Genomic DNA, 23,374 nt, shown 5'->3' on the forward strand with positions numbered 1-23,374 from the left:
GTTCTTGTCAAGTTATGACAGTTATTTATGTATGTGTGCTCTTTGTGTTTCATTTTAGAAACCCAAGCATCCAACAACAGGGCTAATAGCCATTACGCTCGCATTTCACATATGCCATGAAGTACACCTGGCAGGCTTCAAGTACGACTTCACTGACAGAAACAGCTCTTTGCACTACTACGGCAATGACACAATGTCTCAGATGATGCAGGTACCAAACACTTGTTAATGCTGACAGAAATATAGCTGGTAACTGGGGAAAACTATTCGATATAGATACAAGTGTGGACTGTAGGTCAGAAAGGACTGCTGTCTTCTCCTGGTTCAGCTGCTCATGGGTTAACATTGCTTGACTCTTTTTCTCTCTGCTTTTCTTTCTAAAAAAATGCGGATGATGATATTTGTGTCCCTTGTGCTACACCATATTCTGTAATGTCTGCATGAGATAGATCCATCTGTATGTTCTGTTTTGCTTTGCTGGCGTTACCCTTGGGCTACGCAGCTCTTGTTCATAGAGGTGTATTTGCTAGCACTGTCAGAACATGAATGGCGTTGTTTCTGTTTGTATTCTCTTTTTCCTCGGCACCTACTTGCGCAATTTGTCATAGTTGCCAAACCTCTTAAAAAAGAGAAAGAAGAGCAAAGGGAAATGGAAGGAGTTAACACCTACAAACTTGTGGTTAGGAAAAGAACTGAATTTCAGAAATTGAAAGTAGAAAAGCAAAGCGGGTAGGAAGAGAAGGAACTGCTTCCAGGAGGGGGAAGCCACAACTCGCCAGGAGAGGGAGCAGCAGGAGACTGGCAAACATCAGGGATGCCCTCTCCTTCCTCCTGCTTTGCTGCAGTCATGCCTCTCTCTTACGTCTCTGCTCTCGTCTGCAGCTCTGTACTCTAAGTAACTCCATCTCAGCCCTTTACGTCAACATGAGCAGTTTTCTCTTCCATGTGCATGCCGGGTGCACGTGGGGACCATTTTCTCTCCTCCTCCCTTTCCTGAAGAGGAAGGATAGGGGCAATGCCCGTGGGAGCGCCTCATGTCTCTCTGAGGACTTCTACGTGCCTGCTGCTCTGAGATCATTTTCCTCTGATGCTGAACTCACCTTCATTTCAGGGCTCCTCACTGCAGGTGCTTTTTTGCAATGTATACAAGCATGGGTAAGGCTGATCACTAGTTGAACAGACATCCATAAGTTTCCTAAAATCTTCAAACTTTAAAAAACAAACAACTAAACAAAAGCTTCATCACTAATTCTTTAGTGGCATTAAGTTGTAAATGTTATACTATATCCACATAATATTTTATGCAGTGTTTGTATTATACTCATTTTAATTTACTGGATTCAGTGTCGAAGATTGTCAGTAAACTTACTTGCCTTGTGCTGTCCTCTGCTAACCTCAGTGGTCTCTTGTGTATCCAGGATCTGGATGGAGCACAGAAGATGGGCTGGTTTTGGTTTTGTCAAAACAGACTAGCAGGGCGCATCCAGTTCACGCCAGGCATCACATCAGATGCCTGACGTGTGCTTTTTGAGAACCCGCATGGAGCTTTGAGTCATTTTCTGACTGCTTGTGCTGTAAATGTGGTTATGCAGCTGTTCCCTCTAAGCGTGGGGAGGAGTTGGGAGAGTTAGTAACGGAAGGACTTCTGTGAGGCCACATCTCACCCATTCTTGCTGCTGAAGGATCATCCCTTTTGGTTTGTGTCCCAATGGAAAGTCTAAATCTAGTTTTCAGCAATAGAGTCACTCACCTGTTTTCTTGGGAGACTGTGCTACAGCCTTTGCTAAGAAGTCTTTTCTCCAGAGCTTTCCTACTCTTAGCATCTTCCAAGTATCACAAGTAATTAAAAGGAAAGAACAACAAAGTGATGCTTCTGGTAATAATTTGAATTTGTTGTTGTTTATTATTCCCTCACATCTCTTTAGAATGAATACCACAACATCAACGCTGAGCAGAAATTTTTGAAGAAGCTTATAGACAAGAACTTTGTGGTCAATTTGACGTGAAAGCTGAGTGTAAAATATGAAGAACAATCACTATTTTCAAGATTTGAAGATTTTTTATTTTTTGTATGACATTTTTATTTTTTAAGTGCAGCATAACTGTTTACCGTTTAAAAGGAGCACAGAAACCTCACCAAGGCAGAAGCTTCTTCTAAGCCAGAGCAAAATGGACTGTTGCAAACAGTTGACTGAATTTCTGTGAAGCTATTTAATAATGGGAAAACCGTGAAACTTTCAGCTGAAAGTATCAGGGATATATAAAAATGTGAGGCACATCACTTATTTATCAGCAAGAACTCTTTCCAAATGATTACTTCTCTGGAATACTTTTGTTCTGATGTTGTCCTCCAAAAGAATTACACTGTCAAGAGACTGAGACAACTGGTGTTTAATTAGTAGATGGATGTTAAGTCCTGAATGTCTGTTTTGTAGAATGAAAATGGCTTTAAAACGATGCCTATAAATATTACTGTGTGTTTGGGAGAAGGGGGAACGTACAGAGTGTACGGGTTTTAGTCTGCCCTACTGAGGAGGGGATGTCCATCTTCAGGGAAGAAGCCACAGCTTCTGCACTGGCATCGACTCTGAACTGCTGCCCGCCTTTGCCAACAGCGAAGACCCTTTGGTCTGATTTGTGGAGACGTTGGTATTGACAATGCTCGTGTTGTACCCTCTTTGTGGAAAACCATAGTCCCCGTGCTGTGTGTCCAATAAATTTTAGGGTTGGTGACTTGACTTAGAAAAGAGGGAGTATGAAGACTGAAGAGTTGTCCTAACTACCTGCGTGTCAACTGCTTCCCCCAGACCACAACAGAAACGTGAGCTGGGACAGAGAGATTAGCACTTGAGTTTAAATTTAGAGCCAATGTTTGTTGGATTCCTAGATCTCCAGGACAGGATCTCATGTGTGTTTCTGTTCGCTCCCCAAGAATCGAGGTGTATTTCTCCAAACCAGCACAATCTCCTTTCTCAAATGCTGTAATGCGTTTGCACCTTTGAAATGCATCGATATGAACAATGAATGTTCCCGGTTTCGGCAGTAGAGTGTGCTAGGGAATATCCAAGATGTACCTCAGCTGAATTATTATTTGGCCTCTGTTTACCTCTCATGTCTTGACATTTAGGTTTAAAGGATGTGGCTGAGCTAAATCATTTAGTGGGAACTTACTTGGGATTTTAATTGAAACATTTAATGGCATGTTTGTTTTCCTGCATTGGTTTGTCTCAGACAAGCCTGCTGAATAAGTTAAATCTGCTTGGGAATGTCCTTGACAACTGTCAAAGAAGAACAAGTAGTATGCTGTTCTAATTCTCTCATAGAGTGTAGATATATATTTTTTTTTTTTAATTGTGGCAGATTTGCTTGAAGATCTTGTGGTTATCTTGATCAATCACACCTAAAGAAGGCACAAAGAAGTCCACTTAAAAAAGTCGTAATAGTTGGTAGAAAAACCTTTGCTGCTTTTTAATAAAATGATATCAAGAGCTATAGTACGTTTAGGAGCAGTGCAAACAACTAAAATACGAATGCAATCCTCTAGCAGCTCAAGAGCACAGAATTTGCCTTTTTCAGAAGCTGAGGATTACAGAAGTACTGAACACAATTTCTTTGCAGCAATGTAGAGGAATAAGCATTAAAGCGACCAAAGAATCATCTTTCTTTTTTCCTATATCTCTTGTGGAGTGCAGTAGGTATCTAAAAAAACCCCAAGCCACACCTTCCCATAGTTCTCCTCTCCCTCTTTAGCCCCTTGGTGCTGCCATTTGGAAATCAGCGATGGGAGCTACAGCCGAAGGGGGGGCGGCTTGTGCTCTCACACCATGTTTTCACCTAATGCCTCCTGAGCTTTGGTCCATTTCAGGCAAATTGGATGCATCTGAAATAACTCCGGATGCCATAAAAATCTGTGGGGGGGGGGGGCGCGGGGAAGGATCCAGACGTGTCCCAGCAAGGGACAGGCTGTGCCATGGGGCCCGTCTCCTGCAGGTGATGCTGCAGGTGATGGCCCCTTGTCCAGCCCTGCACGGGGAGGCAGACGAGAACATGGAGGAGAGGGGAGCTCGGGAGGTCCTGGGGGCACTGGAGCTGGTGACTGTGGTGGAAATGGAGGAAAACAGAATTTCCTCATGAGGTGGTGAGGTTATTCACATTTCCTTTTTTTTTAAATGTGCACATTTCTGAGCCTTTGAAGAAGTCTTTGCTCAAAAATCTGCATGCAAACAGGTGGGATTTTGCACCAGCAAAAAAGAGATATTACGGTCTTTAGTTCTACCAGCATTTATTTCTCGTGATTATTTCAGTTAATTAAAAAGATTTGAGGTTTGTATGTGACCCTGCAGCTGCAGACACACAGTGACGTAGACTACTGACAATAGCGATTCCATAGGGTAAAAATGCCGAGGCAAGGTCACGGTGTCATCCGAGCTCTTTTCACATAGAAGCCCTTGGTGTACAATTCAGGCTCTTTGAGAGCAGAACCGGGCAGAAGTGGAGGGCTGCCTCTTCCCCCTTGCAACCTGTGGTCGCTCCCAGAGTTGGGTCCCCCAGCTCTCCCACGGGCTGCCACCGTGGATCCACCCCATCCCATGTAACATCTCACAATATTGTGACCATGAGGATTTTTTTTCCAGGAGTGCTGTTGAATTTCTCTCCTCACTGGTTCTTGCCATGGTGCAGACCGCTTCCCCCTGCTTCTCCAGCCCTGTCCTTGGTGGCAGGAGGTGGGTAGGGAGCTCTGTGATTATTTTCTCTGCTTTGTTTCCTCTTCCCGCTAATCTAAACTGATTCCTTCTCCTAATTTTCCTAGGAAGTTTTCTTTCTTTGGAGGAGGATGGAGTTTGTTCTGCTGTAGTTAGAATCTAAACCAAATAATTGGAAAAAAGGCTTCATGGCAAATAAATGGCATCCCCCAAACTCTTTTTACTTAAAACAGACTTCTTTAGTCTTTTTTTTTGGGGGGGGGGGTCCCCACATCAGCTTTTTTGGTCTCCCTAGGATTTTTTTATTTTATTTTTTTAAATTTTCTTTTGGATAATGTGTTTGATATTCTCAATGCATTGAATATGCTATCTACAAGCATTTATCCCTATTGACTGCTCCTTTTTATGTGTTCTTAATAAGCCTCCCCATTTGTATGACTGACTTCTTTCTGAAATTAAGCAGCACTCCCAGGGATATTTTTCTCCCACGTCTGTGCTCCTGCAGGGAGGGATGTTAAGTCCACGCGTGATGAGGTTGCTGTCGCAGGGTGGCTGAGTAAGGTTTAGAGCCGGACCTGTTCACTTGGGACTGAGCCAAGAGTTGATACTGTCGATAAACCACAGGGTACTGGGTTTTGGTGTTTTGTTTTTTGGAAAGGACAGCTTGCAGGCCAGTAGCTTCTCTCTTCAGTAACAAGCAGTGAGCCAAGTGCTTCATTTTCTACCCACCCCCCTGCCCCCAGAAGATGCAGGCAAGAATAACTGCACGTAACATGTTTCACAGTAGCACCCACAGACACAGCAGTTATTCTATCCAGGCACGTGTTTTCACAGGCATTTTGCAATACCAAAGACTTGCCTTGGGACTTTTTGACAAAAGCAATAACCCTAACTCTAAATACTTAGATCTTTTCTGGGAGTGAGCTGCTATTAAGATCTTCTATTTTTGCCATTCCTGAAACTGAAGTCTCTGCACTGAAACTTCCCTTTAAAAGCTCCCCCATTTTTTTTATCGCATCAGCAGCAGTGAAGCTGTCAAATTTTGAATCCCAGGGTGCTGCCAGCTTTATTTCTGTGTCTGGTAACGGTGTAACTATATGGGTACCCAGTGTCTCCCGTGAATTTTCTTCTTGTATCAGTTGCAAAATCAGACGGTCTCATCCCTTCCTCCGCTGTCCTGTTCTCCAGCAGCCTGCTGAATTTCAAGACAGCAGCATCTTACAACAAAGGTGCTCCTGTGTTTTATCTGCCACCTCCTTCGAGTGCTGCACCATCAGAAAGACCCAGCCCCGAGGTACAAAAGGCACAAAACAGGCAGGATGATGTGCATCAGCTGCAAGCTCTGTTTGGCTCAGACTTTCAGGGGTTTTTTTTGTTTTCTGTTGGGAAAGTATTTTTTCCTCTGTTGTAATAATTAAGGGAAGTACAGTGATACGACTTAAGAAGGAAGGTCACAAACTATTGCACTAAATACGAATCTGAGTGTGCCTAAAAGATATCACTAGATGACATTTCCAGTGACTGTATTGGTGGTCATAATACAGAATCACAACTTGGGTATTTAATAATTAGCGTGTGGTATCTCTTGTTTCCTATGCCACGCTTTCCTTTCTAACAGTGCCCTGGGAGGTAGTATAAATACCTTAACTTTTAAGTGGAGTCTGATTTTTAAGAACATCCAAAGCTCAACATCTGGTTTTGGTATCGGTAAATATTTGTTTTATTTGCCGTTTGTCTTAAGTTTTATATGCCTTTCAAGTGCCAGCTGTATTTCGAAGACATTCTTACAGTTGTTTCAAGTGAAATTTTGAATGCTACGAATGGAAAGAGATTATTTTCCTGTGAATAAATTGTGTTAAAGACTGCCCTCAGGCTTATTTTCCGCAAGGTCAGTACGCGGGGTGTGTGTGCAGATGCATGCCCAGTCCCATTGTTAATGCTGTGCAAAGTACTCGCGGTGTTGTCAGATACAGTATCGAGTTTCAGAACAAACTTTGGTGCTTAGTAGAGCAAACAAGGCTGAAAATTGTTGAACCTAGGTAGGCTGAGCTGTGCTGCGGGGTGGAGATCTCACTCCGGGCTGGGTAAAAGCAAAGCTGGGACATAGATTTTTGTGGGAAAGATCAAGAGCAGTGTCCTGATTTTAATTTTTCATGGGTTTTTTTTTTTTAATCTTGCCCATCTTGGGGAATTCCAGGGGAATGGTAAAATAACAGATGTTTAACTAAGAAGGTGGCGAGTGACAAAAGACTTTCTATCTAAAGTGAGAGATGCTGATTGTGATACCTTGCTCGTGTTTTGTTTTCTTTTTGGGCAGTAAAAATGAGATGCTGGGGAGCGGGGAGCTGCTTAGCCCATGGCTTCAGGGCATCTAAGGGAGATTTAGAAAGCAATTATCTGACACAAGTAGGTATTCAATGCGTTCATTTTTTTAGTATGGACAGTTTAGGAGTTTGCCAGCCTGGAGGAAATGCCTGTCTTTGAGGTGAGATGGGGGAGCTGCACCATCGGTTATAATTTACTCCCTGCAATGGAGCCACAGTTGAATAGTGATGTAGATCAGTGACAAATATGTTTCCACTTTTGCACTAGGTATTTGTTGCAGGCGGAAGACTGGTGAGAAATGGGAAAAGCTGTTTTCAAATCGCAGGGAGAGCCGGGGGCGTGGTGCGCATCTCCCAGCCCGGGTAGCCAGCTCTGGCTTTCTAGGCGAGCACAAACCCTTAATGACGCGCCTCGACCACGTCTGATTTCTCGCACTGGCTTCCTGCTCGCTGCCCCTGTGCCTTTTTAAGGCGCATTCCCTCGCTCCATGGGTCCCCCCCCCGCCCCGGCCCAGCCACGCTCTCCCTCTAGATGCGATGCTGGGACAGTGCGTTCCCCCAGGGCAGGTTTTGCCAGTAGAGGGGAACTAAAGAAAAATATTTGGATTTTTTTTCATACCATTCTCTCAGTGGTTTCAGAGAGTCCTTGTGGTCTGATATAGGTATTCAGCGGCGTGAATGTTCCTTTGAACAGTTCTGCTGAATGAAGACAGGATTTTTTTTTTTTAAGATATTTAATAAGATATTTTTTCAAATCAGTACAAAAATTTTAAATACAAAATTATTTGCTTTTGACATATCTCTTATATTCTGGGAACATACCGAAGTCACCAATGCCTGGTAAACTGTCCGTCCGTTCCTGTCACCGTTCCATAAAATTTCTGAGATAAAGCACCACATTATATCACTGGAGTCCTTAGTCAATGTTAGACTGCATTAAACTCTGCATTTAAATAATGGTAATGCCAGTTAAATCCAATCTTAGTTCTGCATGAAAAATCTAGTTTGTTTTTGAATCAAAAGCAGTAGCGTTAGCTAAAGACATTGAAGAAGTGATGAGTATTTAACTCTTTCAACTAGCGCAACAGTGTGTGATGTGCAGCACTGTACAGGGAACAACAGCAGAGTACACTGCCTTCTGGAAACGAATACTTTTGAGGTGAGATTAGCACCACTGATGAACAGACAGCTCTTGCAGAGAAGTTGCTTTCCTCATGTACAGAAAAGATCAAGGCCTGCAGGTTCTCCTTGACAGTTGGTAACATATAAATAAGGATTGGAAATCAGCTTTTATATAAAAATGAAATTCTTAGATAAATTTGCATGATCAGTACTGCTGGTAAAATTATCAGTTGATCTCAAACAGCAAATGAGTTAATTAGCACAGAGACCTACTTCTGCTTTGCCTAGTCACTGAAGAGTAAACTGATTTATCTGTCACTGAGTGGCAGAAGAGGCACCACTTCTGACAAGCCAAACAGGACGCAGGTTCTTAGCACGAGCACAGAAACCCAAGCAGATTTCTACCGCCCTGCTGTATTGCCACGTGTTGGCCAAAATGCCTCAATCATGTGGCACAAAGCAAATGGGGAACCCTTCGGTTTTGTCTCTGATCCACCTCATCTACTTCAACCGTGCAAATGCAGAGGGAGGCTTTTTGAGGGCTGTGGCAGTTGGAGGTGAGCCCAGCACCTGCTAGAGTCAGTGGCAGCGTTCTGGGTCCAATGACTGCTGGAGAAGGCTTGTGGGGAATAGTTACATCGTTGATACTCCTTTTCCATCATAAATAAATTGTTCAGGGGGAAAAAACACACCTGCAGGAATATTTCATATGGGGGGAAGGGAAATAAAGGTCTCCAGCTAAGAGAACCTTTGCTTGTCAGGCAGACCTGCTGTCAAAAAGTCCCCCAAAATCCCCACCCAAACAAATAAAAAGCCACTCAATTTTTCCATATAATTTGAGACCGACCTACTCTGGTTTAAGTCACCGGTTTTCATCTTGCAACTATGATCAATGCAACAGTCAAATATGCAATGGGAGTGAGTGACGTACGCTGATTTGAACCTTGGTACTGAATTATTGTGAATGAAATGAAGTAAGCATGGCATCACAGAAATATATAACGTACAGCTAATATGTCCCCCTCGGGTGCAAAACAACTGTTTATGAACCTGATACACATCTTTAGATATGTTCACCACACTTTTTTTATAACTAGCTGTGCATAATGTTAAACTTTGTATTTATTTATTTTTTGCACAAGATGGTCCAAAATGGTCATAAAATGCATCTTTCATGGTATAAGTTTGAAGCAGAGAAGAAAGGTTTTGATTTTGTGTGTATGTGTGTGAGTGTCTGGTTTTTTGTTTTACATGGGATATAATAAATATCCTGAAAAAGACGAATGAACGTACTGCCCGGCATAGAGTCCTGCCGCCTGCTCGGATGGCATTTGAACGTAAACCTTGTCTCCGTGCATCAGCTGAACAACGGCGCTGCCTGAAGCCTGATCCAGGAAGCCCTTCTTGTATTCGTCGTAGGTGTACATCAGCGGCTCGTTGTTCTTGAACAACGCAACCCAGACGCTGGCCCCTTTACAGTGGACGTGGTAGGCAAAGTAGTAGACACCGGGGATCTCGCAGGTGAAGATCCCCGTTTGGGGGTTGTAGTTCTGCCGGCCATTGTAGAGGAGCTTGTCGAACTTCACGGGCACCCCAACCCGGGGGAAGGGGGTGAGAAGCTCTGCTGTGAATGCGGGCATCTCATAGACGGCACCACCAGCCTTGCCTTTCTTGCCCGCGTAGCCGTAGGGGGGCTTGACGCCATCTATCCCTGGCCCAACCTCGGGCAAGTACTGTCCCACGGCTGGCGGAGTGGGTGGGATGATGACCGGGGGACCGGGGGGCCCCGGGGGGCCAGGGGGCCCCTGGAGTCCCGGCTGGCCAGGGGGACCAAGCGCGCCGGGCTTCCCCGGGGGTCCCTGCAGCCCTGCGGCACCAGGTTTGCCCACACCGGGGAAGCCGGGGGGTCCAGGCAGGCCGGGCTCACCCTTTGCCCCTGGCAGCCCTGGGGGGCCGATGGGACCGCTGGGTCCTGCGATGCCTGGGATGCCCGAGGGGCCCTGAAGCCCCTGGGCACCGGGGAGCCCTGGCTCGCCCTTCGGCCCAACGAGCCCTGGGACACCTGGCAGCCCCGGCAAGCCTTTGTGTCCGGCTTCCCCCTTGGGCCCTGTGGGGCCTGGCAGCCCCCGCAGCCCGGGGGCACCCACTTCTCCGGGAAAGCCTGGCTTTCCTGGAAACCCCTGCAGGCCGGGTTCACCCTTGGGACCGACCGGTCCTGGCGGCCCCACAGCACCACCTTCTCCTTTGGGTCCCGGGAAGCCGGCAGCCCCTGGGGGGCCCATGATGCCCGGCAGTCCTGGCTGGCCTGGCTCCCCTGGTGGCCCCCCCATGCCAGGTGGCCCTGCGTGCCCTTTCTCCCCCTTCGGCCCCAGGGGGCCAGGCAGACCACCCACACCACGCTCACCTTTGGGCCCAGGGAAGCCTGGCTTCCCAACCCCAGGGAGGCCAGGGGGCCCTGGCAGGCCTGGCAGGCCCTGCTCCCCTTTGCCGCCTGGGAAGCCCGGCTGGCCGGGAACACCGTCCTGGCCAGGTTTGCCAACGCCGGGCAGGCCGGGGGGGCCTTGGATCCCGGGAACCCCTGGGGGCCCCTGCAGCCCCAGCTCTCCTGGGGGTCCAGGTTTGCCCAGGGGTCCCTGTGGGCCAGGGAAGCCAACCATGCCTGGCTTGCCAACCCCCGGCAGCCCCACAGGGCCAGGGGGGCCGGGCAGCCCGGGTGGACCCTTCAGCCCTGGCAAACCTGGGATCCCAACACCCTTCTCCCCTTTCGGCCCTGGGATCCCGGGGACTCCCGGGGGCCCCTTCATTCCGGGCTCGCCCTTCGGCCCTGGCTGTCCCTGCAGCCCCGGAGCACCTGCTTTCCCTATGCCAGGAAGCCCATGAGGCCCCGGTGGTCCTTGCGGCCCAGGTATCCCCATGGGCCCAATCTCACCCTTTGGCCCCATCTCCCCTCTTGGCCCTGGGGGCCCCATGACCCCCGGTTTCCCCGGCATCCCTGGCAAACCCGGCTTCCCAATTCCTGGGTATCCTTGTGGGCCTGGTTTTCCTTTTGCTCCTGGCACACCATGACCGGGTAATCCTGGTGGCCCCGGCGGCCCTCTTGGTCCAGGCTCACCAGGGGGACCTTGCTCGCCCCTCAGACTGCGCACGGGCATTTCTGGGTTGGGGAGAAAAGAAAAAAAAAGAGGGGGAGAGACAAAAAGTGATTGCATTCGCATCTTTTGGGAAAGACAAAGGCAGTTTTGAATTGAATGTGCTTGGTATGATGCCTCTTGGTTTTGTGGCAAGCGGGGAGGCAGAGCTGGCCAGCGAGTTACAGGTTGGCATTTGGAACAAAGAGGATGTTCCTACTGTTTTGCATACCCCAAATTTGCATGCCTGTTTCTGTTTCCATAAAATAATGATTTTGTATCATATTTGCTTATTTTTTGTCATGTAAAAGCCATTTGCGCTTTACTAGTGTTTTCCACCTATACAATCTTAAGCAGCGAAATCTTTTTGTCGCACGTTGACTAGTCTACTTTTAAGAGTTTTTGTAGGACACAGAATCTGCTCGGTGCTCTTGTACTGTAGGAGGAGTTCTGGTGCAAAAGTGCTTTTGCTGGAGGGGCTTACACTGGCAAGATCAATTACAAAAGATCGTACTGGTAAGAAGTTCGTACATAGGTACGACTGCATTTTCACCGAGGCTTTGGTTCCCATTAAGATATTACTGGAAACGTACAGCCTTGCCCAGCATCACTAAGCTCCACAGGTTTTGGCGTAGCCACGTCTAGTTAGAGCTCTTCTAAACATTTCACAAAATGTTTTTATTGTCCAGACCCAAATTTTTATGTATGTGACCGCTTAGCATTGCAGGTCAGGGTGAGGGAGTTGCCGTGTGGGAGTGGTTGTGCTGGGGCTGGTTGCTTTTCATGCTGCAGGCTTTTTGTGTTAAGTGGAACGTCTGCCTCTCTCTAGCTCTAAAATGGATAAAGAAGCAAGAGGTTTGGGGGAAGGGGAGAGATGAGGTTTCAGGGCAAGAGAATTAACTGTTCTTTGGGAGGCAGAAACCCTCCTTCTCTGCACATGGTGTGTTTTATGCACGTAGAAAACCTCCTTTGCTCAGAAGATGGTTGGTTTTACTACAGCCAGTTATGCTTGTTCAGACACTCCAAAAATAGGCCCTGAAATCTTCCATTTCCCTCTGAAGCCAGCGGAGGCTGTGGTTACGCTGAACCCTCCATAAGACAAAGAGTTAACCAGCTCGTCTGAAGTTGCACAGATGCTCACTGCCCCACAAGGCTTTTATGACACTGGGTGTTCCTGGTTGCCCTTTGTATTTTTTGTTGTTTTCTTAAATATCCTAATATTGTCCAAACTTCCTTTACTGAATACTGAAAGTGCTTGTACGTGCAGATCTTGCAGTAACACCCTGTTATTTCGATGCTTCCGTTAATCCCATAAATAACCTACAGAAAGAGGACTGCAGAGTCAGAAGAGCAATTGTATGTTTCTGTCTGTAAACCTCTAAATCACAGGGTCTGGACAAATCCAGACAAAACCATGATATTCCCATAAATTCAAATCTTGGGGCTCTAATTTCATGTTCAGTCACTGCAGTGAGAGTGGGAGCACCTCCAGGCAGGACCCCGGCCCGCCTGCCTGCACCATTATTTGAAACCCCATCACAGGGTTCTCTGCAGGCAGGTGGGATTACGAGGTTTCTCCTAGCCTCCAACAAGCACCCAAACAAACCTGGGGCCAGCCCCAGGCACTGGAGGCTCGGTCACAGGTAGGGCTGCTCAGAGGCCGTGCTGCAGCCCGAAGGATGACTCTGACCTTCCTCTTGTGATCCCGAGCTGCCCCACAGCTAATGTGAGCCCATCTCGTTCACCTGTGGCCAGGTACCAACCCAGGCCACCCTGGGAGCACCTGGGTGCCATGCCCAGCCTGCAGCAGCCCATTCCCCATCTTCAGCCCCCCCGGGCAGGCAGTGCCATGGGGCACCAGGCAGGACCGTGCAGGGGTGGCAAGGGACTGCCGAGCCTACCTTTCTCTTTCTTGGGAGCCATGTCCTTGCCGAGCAGAGGCATCTGCGGGACCTCCTTCATGTACTGAGGCAGATGGGGGTACTCTTTCCCGTACTGCATGTGAGGCACCTCCTTGCCCATGTGCTGCATGGGGATGCCTTCTTTGCCCAGCGGCATGTGAGGTACTTGTTGTCCGAGGGGTTGGTACTGGGGCACCTGGGGTGGCAGCTGCTTAATCCCATAGTAGACACCGCCTTGAGCAGACCTCACCAGCTCTAGGTAAATGGTGACAGCCACTGCCAGCAGCTGCACAGGGAAGAGCAGCACGGCCATCACCTGTGAAAAGCACAACAAAACCCACAGTTGGCAGAAAATGTTTCTCGTGTCATGCGTTCCCCATTGGGGCTGACCTGCTCTCTTTTTCTGCAGCAAACTGGACCTAAGCCTCTGCAAACTGGCTCTGGTTTGTGTGTTGCCCTGGAGGACATCCTGCAGCATGCTTGTATTTGGTTTATTGGAGGCTCTTACTCAACTAGTACTATTATAGCAAATGTCCTTATGTGAATTTAGTTTTATACTACCCTGCACAGCCTGGGTGGTGTCCTCTGCAGTTTCTCCATAGGGGGACACACTCCCTCCCATGCCCAAGCTGCAATTTGCCACTTTCTCGCTGGTGTCAGTGCCAGGACACAAGGGTTGGGGAGCTCTGCTGCAAGCTCTGGCACAGGTGGAGAGCAGGCAGGGCCACGTGGGGATCTCTTAAACACTTTCTGCCCAAGGAAGCTCAATTACTAATGCCCCTTCTGCTATGCTTTCCTTAGCAATGAAAGCTCAGTTTCTGCAGCTTAAATCTGTGCCTGGCATTGTGCCTCGTGGCTGCAGAGTCCAGGGGCTCTCCATGTCTATCGCAGGTCTTTGCCAGCTCTCCTCCTGAGCTGGGCTCTGACCCTCTCAGCCTTCACCCAGATGAACAGGGCCATCTCAGGGCTGTCTGGGTCATCGCTGCCTCCGGGCAGGATCAGCCAACCCACACCTTTCTCCGGGGATGTTCAGTTATTTCCTAAAGGTCTCCCCCACTGCAGACCCTGTCCTCTCTCCAGGCAGCCCATCCCAGTGCCTCACCAGCCCTGTTAACAGAACACGGTTGTTTTTTCTTTCTTTTTCTTCCTTATCAAAATATAAGCTTGGGACTTCTTGTCCCATCTGCAGTTGGCTTTCCTTTCTGCAGTAGCGGTGTCACTAGCAGGTGAGCAGCAAATCAGCAACAAGGAGGTCCCTAAATGGGTGCAGATTTGGGGGCAGCCTGAGGTAATGAGGAGACTCTCCGTGTGTTACGGTTCGAGTATTTTGCAGTTTGTCCCACAACTGAGCCCGGTAGGCAAGTCCGATTCTTTTGAAATGCACAGTGCAAAGATGCCTTGCACCCAACCTGGGCTGCTGAAAAAGCCCCCACCACGCAGGCACGCCGGCAGAGCTTTGCCAAACCGCTCATCAGGACTTGCTCCCAGCAGCTGCTGGGCCCCGCTAAGCCCAGGTGTGACAAGGGTGGCCTGAGGAGGCAGTGGGGGCTTTGTACCACTTGCTTATTTTCCTGTCCTTCTCCCACAGCCTGGCTTGAGAGAGGACAAAAAAAGCCCTTCCATCTGTGGCAAAGTGGCTCAGTACTGAGCCACCTGCCGCTGGTTCCCTGTGCCTTGGGAGGTATCATTTGCAGGTCAAAGCTTTTCCCTTTTCCTGCTTGGGCTGGGGGTGGTCCCTGCTCGAATCTCAGTGCTTGCAGGGCTGCAGCCCCAGCTCCCCTGTGCAGGGTGATGCTACAGCATGCAGGAGGACACCCCCCCACCCCTCCCCCCTCACTTAGAGGGGCCAGCATGATCTGACACAGGTTGGGATGTGTCCTCGCTGTAAGATGTGGCTTTGGGCAGGTAAGGCTGCTGCTATGGAGAACTGGGGGAAAGCGTGAGAGGTTGGTGGGACGAAATGTATTCACAGAGGAGGGGGCAGTAAGCAGCTCTGCTTGCCTCCTCTAACACTGTGCTGTGGACAGTGGGTCTCTAAAAAGGGCCTCGGAGTACTTGGGGAGGGTGGGACAGCAACACCTTCATGAGGGATTTGTGCCTGGCAGGCTGCAGGGCGACTGCAAGACTCGCCCAGCTTAGGGTGAAGGTCAGTGGCACCGCACGTGTTGAGCCCTGGAGTCATGGCTCGTGTTTTCCCCACTCGCTGCTGCATGGCTTGGCTTGAGCACTGGGAGGGCTGGTAAACCGCTTCTCGCTGCTTTGTGCTGTGGTGAAGGTTATTGGTCAGGTGGTAACATCGCGTATCACTTAGTTTTTATGTTTTACTCCTTCTCGAAGTTCTCCATTCGCTTTGCATTAGCAAAGCACCTGGAGAAATGCTCCGTGCTCTTTTCAGACATTTCTCCTTCATTTTGCTCTCAGATCTCATCTCTCAATGGAAATTAGCATATCATCATTACTGAAGGTGTAAATGGAGGCTAAACCAAAATTGTGTCGTTAAAACAACCAGCAGAAAGTTAATATTTTCAATAATATTACTAAATAGACAAACAAAATACAGAAAAAAGGGAACCATGTGTTAACAGCAAAACAAACCATTTAAGAAAATGAAATATTAGTGAATAAACACTAGATGGAGCATATGTTGCACAGCTGAGTTCCTACAGTCACTTTCTCTCCCAGGAATTTAAGGTCTTGGATGTAACCGGCTGCCATGTGGCAAAGAAAACCAGAGCCAAGATGTACAGGAGTTTGTAAGTGTAGCTAAAGCCCAAGCGCAGTCGCTCATCCTTGTTCAGCAAATGCTTCATCTCCAGTGAGTTTAATGTGGCTTTTAGCCCACGGCTGCCTGCTTTGCTGTGAGCTAAAGGATCAGGGCCTTAAGATGTGGTGTTTCTGCTTAAAGCTCAGTGGCACCGGACCACGAAGACACCCTCTGTGTGATCGGTCACCAGGACTCTGCTGGGACAGGGTAATTTCTTAACCTGCTGCAGCTTCATCTGGGCACACGGACCCCAAGCAACCTTAGTTTTTTAGGGTGCATGGGTGGGTTATCCCCACTCTTGTCTCTGGCCTTTCTGTTCTGTACCATAACGAGTAACTGGCTGCAGCTCTGGTTCCCCGTAGCCAGATAGGGTAATGCCTGTCTCAATTTGCAGGAAAAATCCCAGCTATTGGAAAATTTACAGCTTTCTGTGTCTCTCTCCCAAATGAAAAGCAATGCCTGTGTGAAGAGAGAAATACAATGAAACCTTTTTAAAAAATATTAGAAGATATTGGATGATTTAGGACTGTTCTTGATGCCTAAAAGTATGAAGGGCAGGGTGGATTTTGAAGAATGAGGTTATTAGCTTCTTGGCTACTTTGTTGTTCTGGTGGCCAGTTTTTGGGGGTTTGCTTTTTTTTAAAAGATAACTTCAGTGGAATAAGTGGAGAGGGAAATAGGTAAAATTCCTTTGGATGTGATTTTTCTCTTTGTTTTTATTACAAAATGTGGGCTTTGTGTGTGAGTAGGAGCTATTTGAAATAATTGAAAAAAATTTCCTACAGGGAGACAGGAGCTGGCCTGCAGCTCAGGGTGAACTCAACCTCCCACCACTTGTGCCCGGGTCCCTTGGCCCTGCCAAGCGTCACACAACACACCTGCGGTTTAACAGGCGTGACCACGCAGCATGCGAGATGTTTTTGTGTGCGTGCATGGAAATTTTGAGGGAGATCAGGCAAGACTTCTGGAGATAGGAAGGCTCCAGAAAATGAGGTGATCTCACTACATCTGCATTTCCTTCAGTGTTTTTTGACTCATCATAACCAAAACAGTACGGCCCGGAAATGACAAATTGCTTCTCATCTATTGATTTTGGCCAGGGCTGGTGCCTGTGACTAGCTGAGGTGGAAGGTGGGGGTTTATTTACTGAACAACCTCGGGCTGGATGGGACTTGGCTGACGTCTTTGTGGAGGAGGTCAGAGCCTCCCTGGTGGCCTCATGTGAGCTGTCTGGCTCTTGGGATCTCTGCAGGTACCTGGGAAGCGGCTCGTGTTCGGTGCCAGCTGTATGGCTTGTCTCTCCCCCTGCTCCCAAAGGAAGGAAGGATCAGACAAAATTAGTCTTGATGAGAAATGTGGTGAAGTTGTATGACTGCTACTGCTCCCTGCCTGCTGGTAATGGGTCCAGCTAGATTATTGCTATCAGATACTGTCCCTGTAAGGTGAACCTTCCCTGAAGTATTAGAGATGCCTGGGATAGTCCTTCAGTGTTGCAGCTTATTGCCTGTCTCATCCTACTCAGCTTCTCTAAGAAGTTATTTATGTACTAAGAGAGAGATGTTGAAGGTCGTTTTTTTTTTTTTTTTTTCCTGCAGTTTGTTTCTGAATGCCTGGGTGCACAGCTCTAGTTGTTTGAAGACCTCACTGGGAAACCACCAGCATCTTAAAATGCCTAAAAGCTACTGAAAATCTTGTTCTTGGTTTTTAAAAGAAGTGTGTAGATCCTCAATGTTGGACATGTACTCCAGAGCTTATGAATAGCAAAAGGAGATTTTCACAGTGGTGACAGGACTTAAGGAAAATACCAAAGTGAGGAGGAGAAAAATCTGTGCTGAAGATGCAGCCAAAGTGTAAGGCTTCCCACACCCTTCACCCAAATTCCAGCAATTTAGGGATCACCTCCAAACACATTCATGTAATGTGATCCAATGTGCTTTCAAAGGTGTCCGTCAGCGGAGCAATAAGCTGGCTTTGGAATCGGATTTTCCTGGGTTTCTGTCAGAAAGCAATGGCAATGTGTCTACGCATTTATGGCAGGTAAATCGGTGCATGTGTGCACCTTTAGAGAAGCCAAAGGCTTGGAGAAAGCAAAGTTTCACCTTAACTGTTTGAATGTCTGAGGGAAGATGGAGGGAAAGCTACTTGTAGTGTGTGACATTTTGCACCAGTTGTTCAGATTAAGACACAGTAAACGTTTTGCTTTACCTAGGGTGGGGCAAGCCGCTCAAGGGTGAAGGAACATTATCCTAAACCACAGTGTTCAGCTGCTTGTGTGTGAACGCGTGTGGTTGGCTCTGTGGGTGAGAGAGAGTCCCTGAAAAAACACGTTTTTACGGGCAAAGCTCAAGTGAGAACATTTCTCAGTGATTTCTTTGGTAGAGCTGTTCTCCTGAGAAAATTAGAAAGGTCCTTCATCTATTTGCATTTGTCAGTAGAAACTGAAGACAAAACAAAATGTACCAGCAGTCATAATTGTTAAATTGGTGTGAAGAAATAATGGCTGGTTTAGCCTAATTGGCAAAGAATGTATGCAAAGAGCGATGCCCATCCATGTGGGACTTGAAATCATAGGTGGTCTTGCAAAGGGTGGCAGCCAGACCTTGATTTATTGATCCTTACAGGGAAGTGATCACTCTGCAACCAATTTTGGGCTTAAATGCAATTTAGCCATGTCTCAGAACCTCTGAGAACCTACTCGCCCAGAGACTAGCCCTATGGGCTTAATTTACCGTGTGTTGCTTTTGAACTGCTGTATTTCCCAAAGAGGCATATGGCATAAGTAGATCTCAGTGACCTGAACTCTTCTGCCCTGGAGTCCCTTCCACAGGGGGGTGCCTAAAGCTGCAGGGATCCATTCCCCACTGCGCTGAGGGGACAGACTTGCTAGCGTTCAGGTTTCATGTGGAAAATGACTGCTGCAAAACTCGCAAAATAAAAATCCTAGTGACTCTGGAGATTTTGTGCCCAGAATAGGGCTACTAAAAAATGCTAAAAAGGTAAATTCTCTAGGATGCTTTTGACTCGAGATCAAAAGTGGTCAGGAACACAGCTACTTTTGGAGTAACCTTGATAACTGATCATATTACAAAGTATCTACAATGGTGGAGATCTGCTCTTGGGAAGGGGGGAGGAGGAGGGAGGAGAGGGTGGTGGTGGTGGTGGTGGGGTGTCCAATCCAATGGGAACATTATAAACCTCACTAAAGTCTCTCATTGTCATATAGAGACATGCAGGGACCGCATGATGCAATGGAAATGGCAAATAACGTGTTACTGTGCATAAGGAGTAACACCACTGTGTTGCAGAGAGCTGGTGGGTTAGCTGCACAGTAGCCCCCCTGGGGAGTTCCCTGGCCATCCCCCAGGGATTGGGGGGTGTGGGGTGGGTACGTGGCAGCTCATGCAGAGTCAAAGAAGGGCTGGTAAGAGAAAGCTACCAAGTCTTCGCAAGGTGATAACTATTTTTTTTTTCTGCTTTCATTTTTTAGTGTTACTTCAATAACAAATGTATATTGTTCCTGTTCTGTACAATATGGTTCCCTTAAACCACTGGGTTATACATGCAAGCGTGTGCACACTCCCACCCCCACACATATTTTTGTTAAGGTCTCCACCACCTGAAAAGCATTCGATTAGTCACTTGGGCATATAATTTTTTTGTGTGGTTGTAAATTAATTCTGTTAGCCAGCCACATTTCTTCTAAGAAATTTTAGCACCAAAAGGAGAAGAGCAGCTATGAAGGCCTTAGTTCCGGTAGTTGCTCAGCACCAGCAAATAGTTGGTGTGACTTCAAGCAGGGGATGTCTTTAAATGTGACAAGTCAAGCAAATGTTGGTTGTCATTCTCAGCAGCAGTGCTGCGACGTGTAGGTGACTTGAGCAGTGATCTTCCCAGCACGTTGCTGCCCGCAGTTTTCAAAGATGCTATTTCAAAACTTAATCTCAGCTAAAATTAATCTCTGGATCATTAAACTCCTTTGAGAACTAACTTGTCAGTCAGTGAGGACTTTCTGAAGGGAACTGAGGATATCCTGTACTGCAGGGAGACTGAGTTTTAGTGGGAACTCATATTTTCAGGGGCAGGAAAAACCAACAACCTTCTGCTTGCCAAATAATTTTGTGTTTGCTCTGAGCTTACGGTGCCATTTAATACACACGTTACCGCTTGACTATAAAGCACTCTTCTGCCTTCCTGTGCCAAACAAGGTTTTATGTCGTTTGGACAACTGGTTTTGAATTTGCAATCAAACTAATTAAACTCAGTTTGGGGGGGCTTCTTTCTGAAGGTTCAGTCATACTCCACATAATAACAGGGAATGAAGGCAACCAAATGCAACTTGGCACAAATTTCCTCTGAAAGCTAACCAGTTTCATAACACAAATTAAGACTAGCTCCGCTGATTTAATCTTATTTTCAGCTGTAAAGAGCAGGAGGGCAGTAAGGGAGAGTGCAGCCCCTGTGTGAGGGCTCAGCCATGCCATTGGCAGGAGATGGCAGCTCCGTGCGTGACTTCAGACCAAGCAGGTTTGGAGTCCTGCATCATTTTATTTCTAATGGTGCCTACAACTGCATTGAAGGCGATCCTCGTTTCTTGAGTAAGCAAAGAGTTTGCCTTGCTAAAGGGTCTGTAAGGGCCTGTGTATTCAGTAGGGATGAAAGTAGGATTTATGGTAAGTGTAATCTGCCTTCTTGTCTCTTGTGAAACTCTCCCACAGAGATCAGGTTTATTTTTTTTTTCCCCTCCCTCCTTTTCACTGTCCCCTCCAAGGAAACAAAGTAGTGTTGAGTATCTGTATTCAGTTTAGATTACCAAGAAACAGCTATTGTTCACTATGTTAAAAATAAATTAAATCATATTTTGCTTAAGGTCTAACAACTGTGTTTGATTATCATGTGGTATTTACTAAATGTAAGACAGTCATAACAAGGATTGTCATAATAAACATTTTAAAATGCACACATGCATAAACCTGCTGCTAATGGAGAATATTCAACATGTGGCAGATGCCTATTTCTATTTTTTTTTAAATTCAAAATGGTGCCTACAGTTGCTTTCTTAGAGAAGTGTGGAAACATCTAAATGAATGGCTTCATCTTAAAAACTGATAATCATCTATAAGCTCTCTTTGGCTTCAGTGATCTTCTCTTGCAGTGCCTCGGGAGATCTCTGTTTATCCATTTGTAAATCCATTTCCAAAGACAAAGCAACTGCCTCTGCTCCAACCTTTTTGCAAACACATTCGTGCATGTGCCCAGTCTGGATGGTCACCCAGTTCTCTGTATGAAAATGGCACCCTTGGACTCCCCCTGTTTCTTAGTCCCAAACAGTGTATATTTGCACGTGTGTCTGTATCTACATATATCTGGAAATAGTTGTCTGTGTGCAGGAATTTATGTGTGCATATATGTGAGAATGCACATCCTGGGACTGGAAGCAGCCATCAAGAGGAGAAATTAGGCCATGCAGACGTAGTTATGTTGCCTTTAGTCTTCTCTCTATGCCCAGTCTGCTGTGAGCCTACTTACATGGGCCCGGGTAGGCATCTCCACCTCTTTCTGCAAATCTGGGCATCTCCACAACCCCAACTCCCAGGCACAGGGCTCTGCCGACTCAACACAATCATGAAGCTTGCAATTTACAATGGTATTCAGATGCCTGACACTAGTAATTGATTTCCAGGGGAGTTAGTCTCTTGCGTGTCTTTGAGGATCTGGCCCAGAAGCTGTTTGCTGGAAAATGCCTGAAAGCTACTTGCAGTCAGATGGCAGGGAGCCGTGACAAGGATCAGCAAGCTGGGCATCGCTGGCTGGGTGACCACAGTCTCTGGGGATGCAGCTCTCTTGCATGGTGGCGTGTATTTGTTTGCACCAATCGGTGTCTGACCTCGGGGTGGGGAGGAAGGACCAACGTGGGGGAATGTTTGCAGAAAAGCAGGAGACTTTAATTATGGGATTAGAATTAATTATAGGTAGGATTTAGCAAATACCTGCCTTTGAATACATTTTCCTGTTCTCTGCCATACGGCATGCACTTGAATCCTCTGCCTAATGCTCTCTTCTGGGCAGTTTGCCTACAGTCTTGGTGGCAGGCGGCTTTGATGGAGACACTTAAGCGACTGCCACTAGCTCCCTGTTCAGCGATCAGCTGCGCGAAGCACGTAAACCCAGTCCCAATAATGCAGAACACACAAAGTGATCAAAGCGTAGAGCTGCCTCCCCGCTTATCAGCACGTAATCGCCCTCCTGGCGTGGAGCCCGGGACTGGCAGCCGATGTATCCAAGTGCAGACTGTTTGTTCAACATGGGAACTGAACTGAGGATTCCTCCTCTGAAGCAGTGGTGCTACCGGGCACTGCAGAAGGAGTTCACCGTGGGGCGCGGGCACTGACACAGTAAGGAATCTGCCTTATCAGATGTAACGGGTTTGCTGTGTGCAGCCCACTGGCAACCAGGCCAGTTTTCATGGAAATGCTTTTATAGTCAGCTGACTGTCTCCTGGGGATGTTGTTAGTTTGGGGATTGTTTTGGTGAAAACGCTTCACCTCTACTGCCAGTCCCCTACCCCAAAATAAATGCAAAGACAAATAACCGGAGATGCACTTCAGACTGAAATGCTTGATCCAATAGGCTGAACCTGGAGGTGCTGATAAGGAACTGTGATGATTACTGGTTGCAAAACAGTGGGGACAAGGAACTACAGGCTTTCTTTGGAAACCTCCCTTCTCAGCAGTCAATCATCGCCTCACTCTGCCCTGAGATAGGTTGTGCTGGCTGCGTGCAGTAGAAGCCTCCCAAATTTTCATGGTACAATTGTTTGCGTGTTATTACGGTACAATGGTTTGCAAAGTGTATCACACTATTCTACTATTTTAATACAAAGCAGTGCCTCTAGCAGTCCTGCTATAAATTATACTCACTGGTAAAAGTGTAAAAACTTTCCATTTTGCTACCTCTTGGTTCAGCCAGCCACAGCTTTGTTAACAAGCCACATGTTAGCAATTGGCTCTAAACAACAAGTGAATAATCTGCACAGTTTAGCGTTAATCAGCGAAATGCTCCATCTTGTCAGATATATGGGAGTAGACACAAGTGAGGGAAAAAGACTGTCTCTTTCTGTGGCAATTAATAAAATCAAATGTATCCTGAATCTTCATCCAAATGCTCACAAGTGGCAGAGAGTCTTATTCTGAAAGATACCTACCAGTTTTACTGCTTGGAAAACTCTTAGTTGCTCATTTGATTAATCAAAGTATTGTACTAAAAGCAGAAAAGATAAAATATATTCTTTGTCAAGGTGCCTTTAGTCCTAAAGAGACACGAAAGATCAACTTAGGCTATATATATTTTATTCTAATACAGCCTGGCTTAGGGTTTTCTTTCATGTGTCTAAGAAGATTGCTTAGAGGGGGAGCATTATGTGAATTAGTAGATA

General features: G+C 46.9%; 2 protein-coding genes across 23 annotated transcripts in view; one reads left to right on the top strand and one right to left on the bottom strand.

The window, feature by feature from the left end:
- The window catches only part of ST3GAL6 (ST3 beta-galactoside alpha-2,3-sialyltransferase 6), a 61,684-nt gene extending 52,315 nt beyond the window's left edge, over window positions 1-9,369 (top strand). For 19 of the 20 annotated variants that reach the window (XM_054823139.1, XM_054823158.1, XM_054823111.1 and 16 more), the window contains 2 exons: window positions 59-211; window positions 1,926-2,455. In XM_054823139.1, the coding sequence (XP_054679114.1) occupies window positions 59-211; window positions 1,926-2,006 (234 nt within the window). In that variant the 3' untranslated portion in view covers window positions 2,007-2,455. Of the gene's footprint in view, window positions 1-58; window positions 212-1,925 lie in introns of all 20 variants that reach the window. The other variant, XM_054823122.1, reaches the window with a different exon arrangement.
- The window catches only part of COL8A1 (collagen type VIII alpha 1 chain), a 100,840-nt gene continuing 82,434 nt past the window's right edge, over window positions 4,969-23,374 (bottom strand). For all 3 annotated transcript variants that reach the window (XM_054823077.1, XM_054823066.1, XM_054823088.1), the window contains 2 exons: window positions 13,179-13,494; window positions 4,969-11,303 (listed from right to left, as the gene is read on the bottom strand). In XM_054823077.1, coding sequence (XP_054679052.1) covers window positions 9,397-11,303; window positions 13,179-13,491 — 2,220 coding nt within the window. In that variant the 5' untranslated portion in view covers window positions 13,492-13,494 and the 3' untranslated portion in view covers window positions 4,969-9,396. The remainder of the gene's footprint in view (window positions 11,304-13,178; window positions 13,495-23,374) is intronic.

Source organism: Grus americana, chromosome 1, assembly GCF_028858705.1.
Source record: "Grus americana isolate bGruAme1 chromosome 1, bGruAme1.mat, whole genome shotgun sequence".
Taxonomy (NCBI): Eukaryota; Metazoa; Chordata; class Aves; order Gruiformes; family Gruidae; genus Grus; species Grus americana.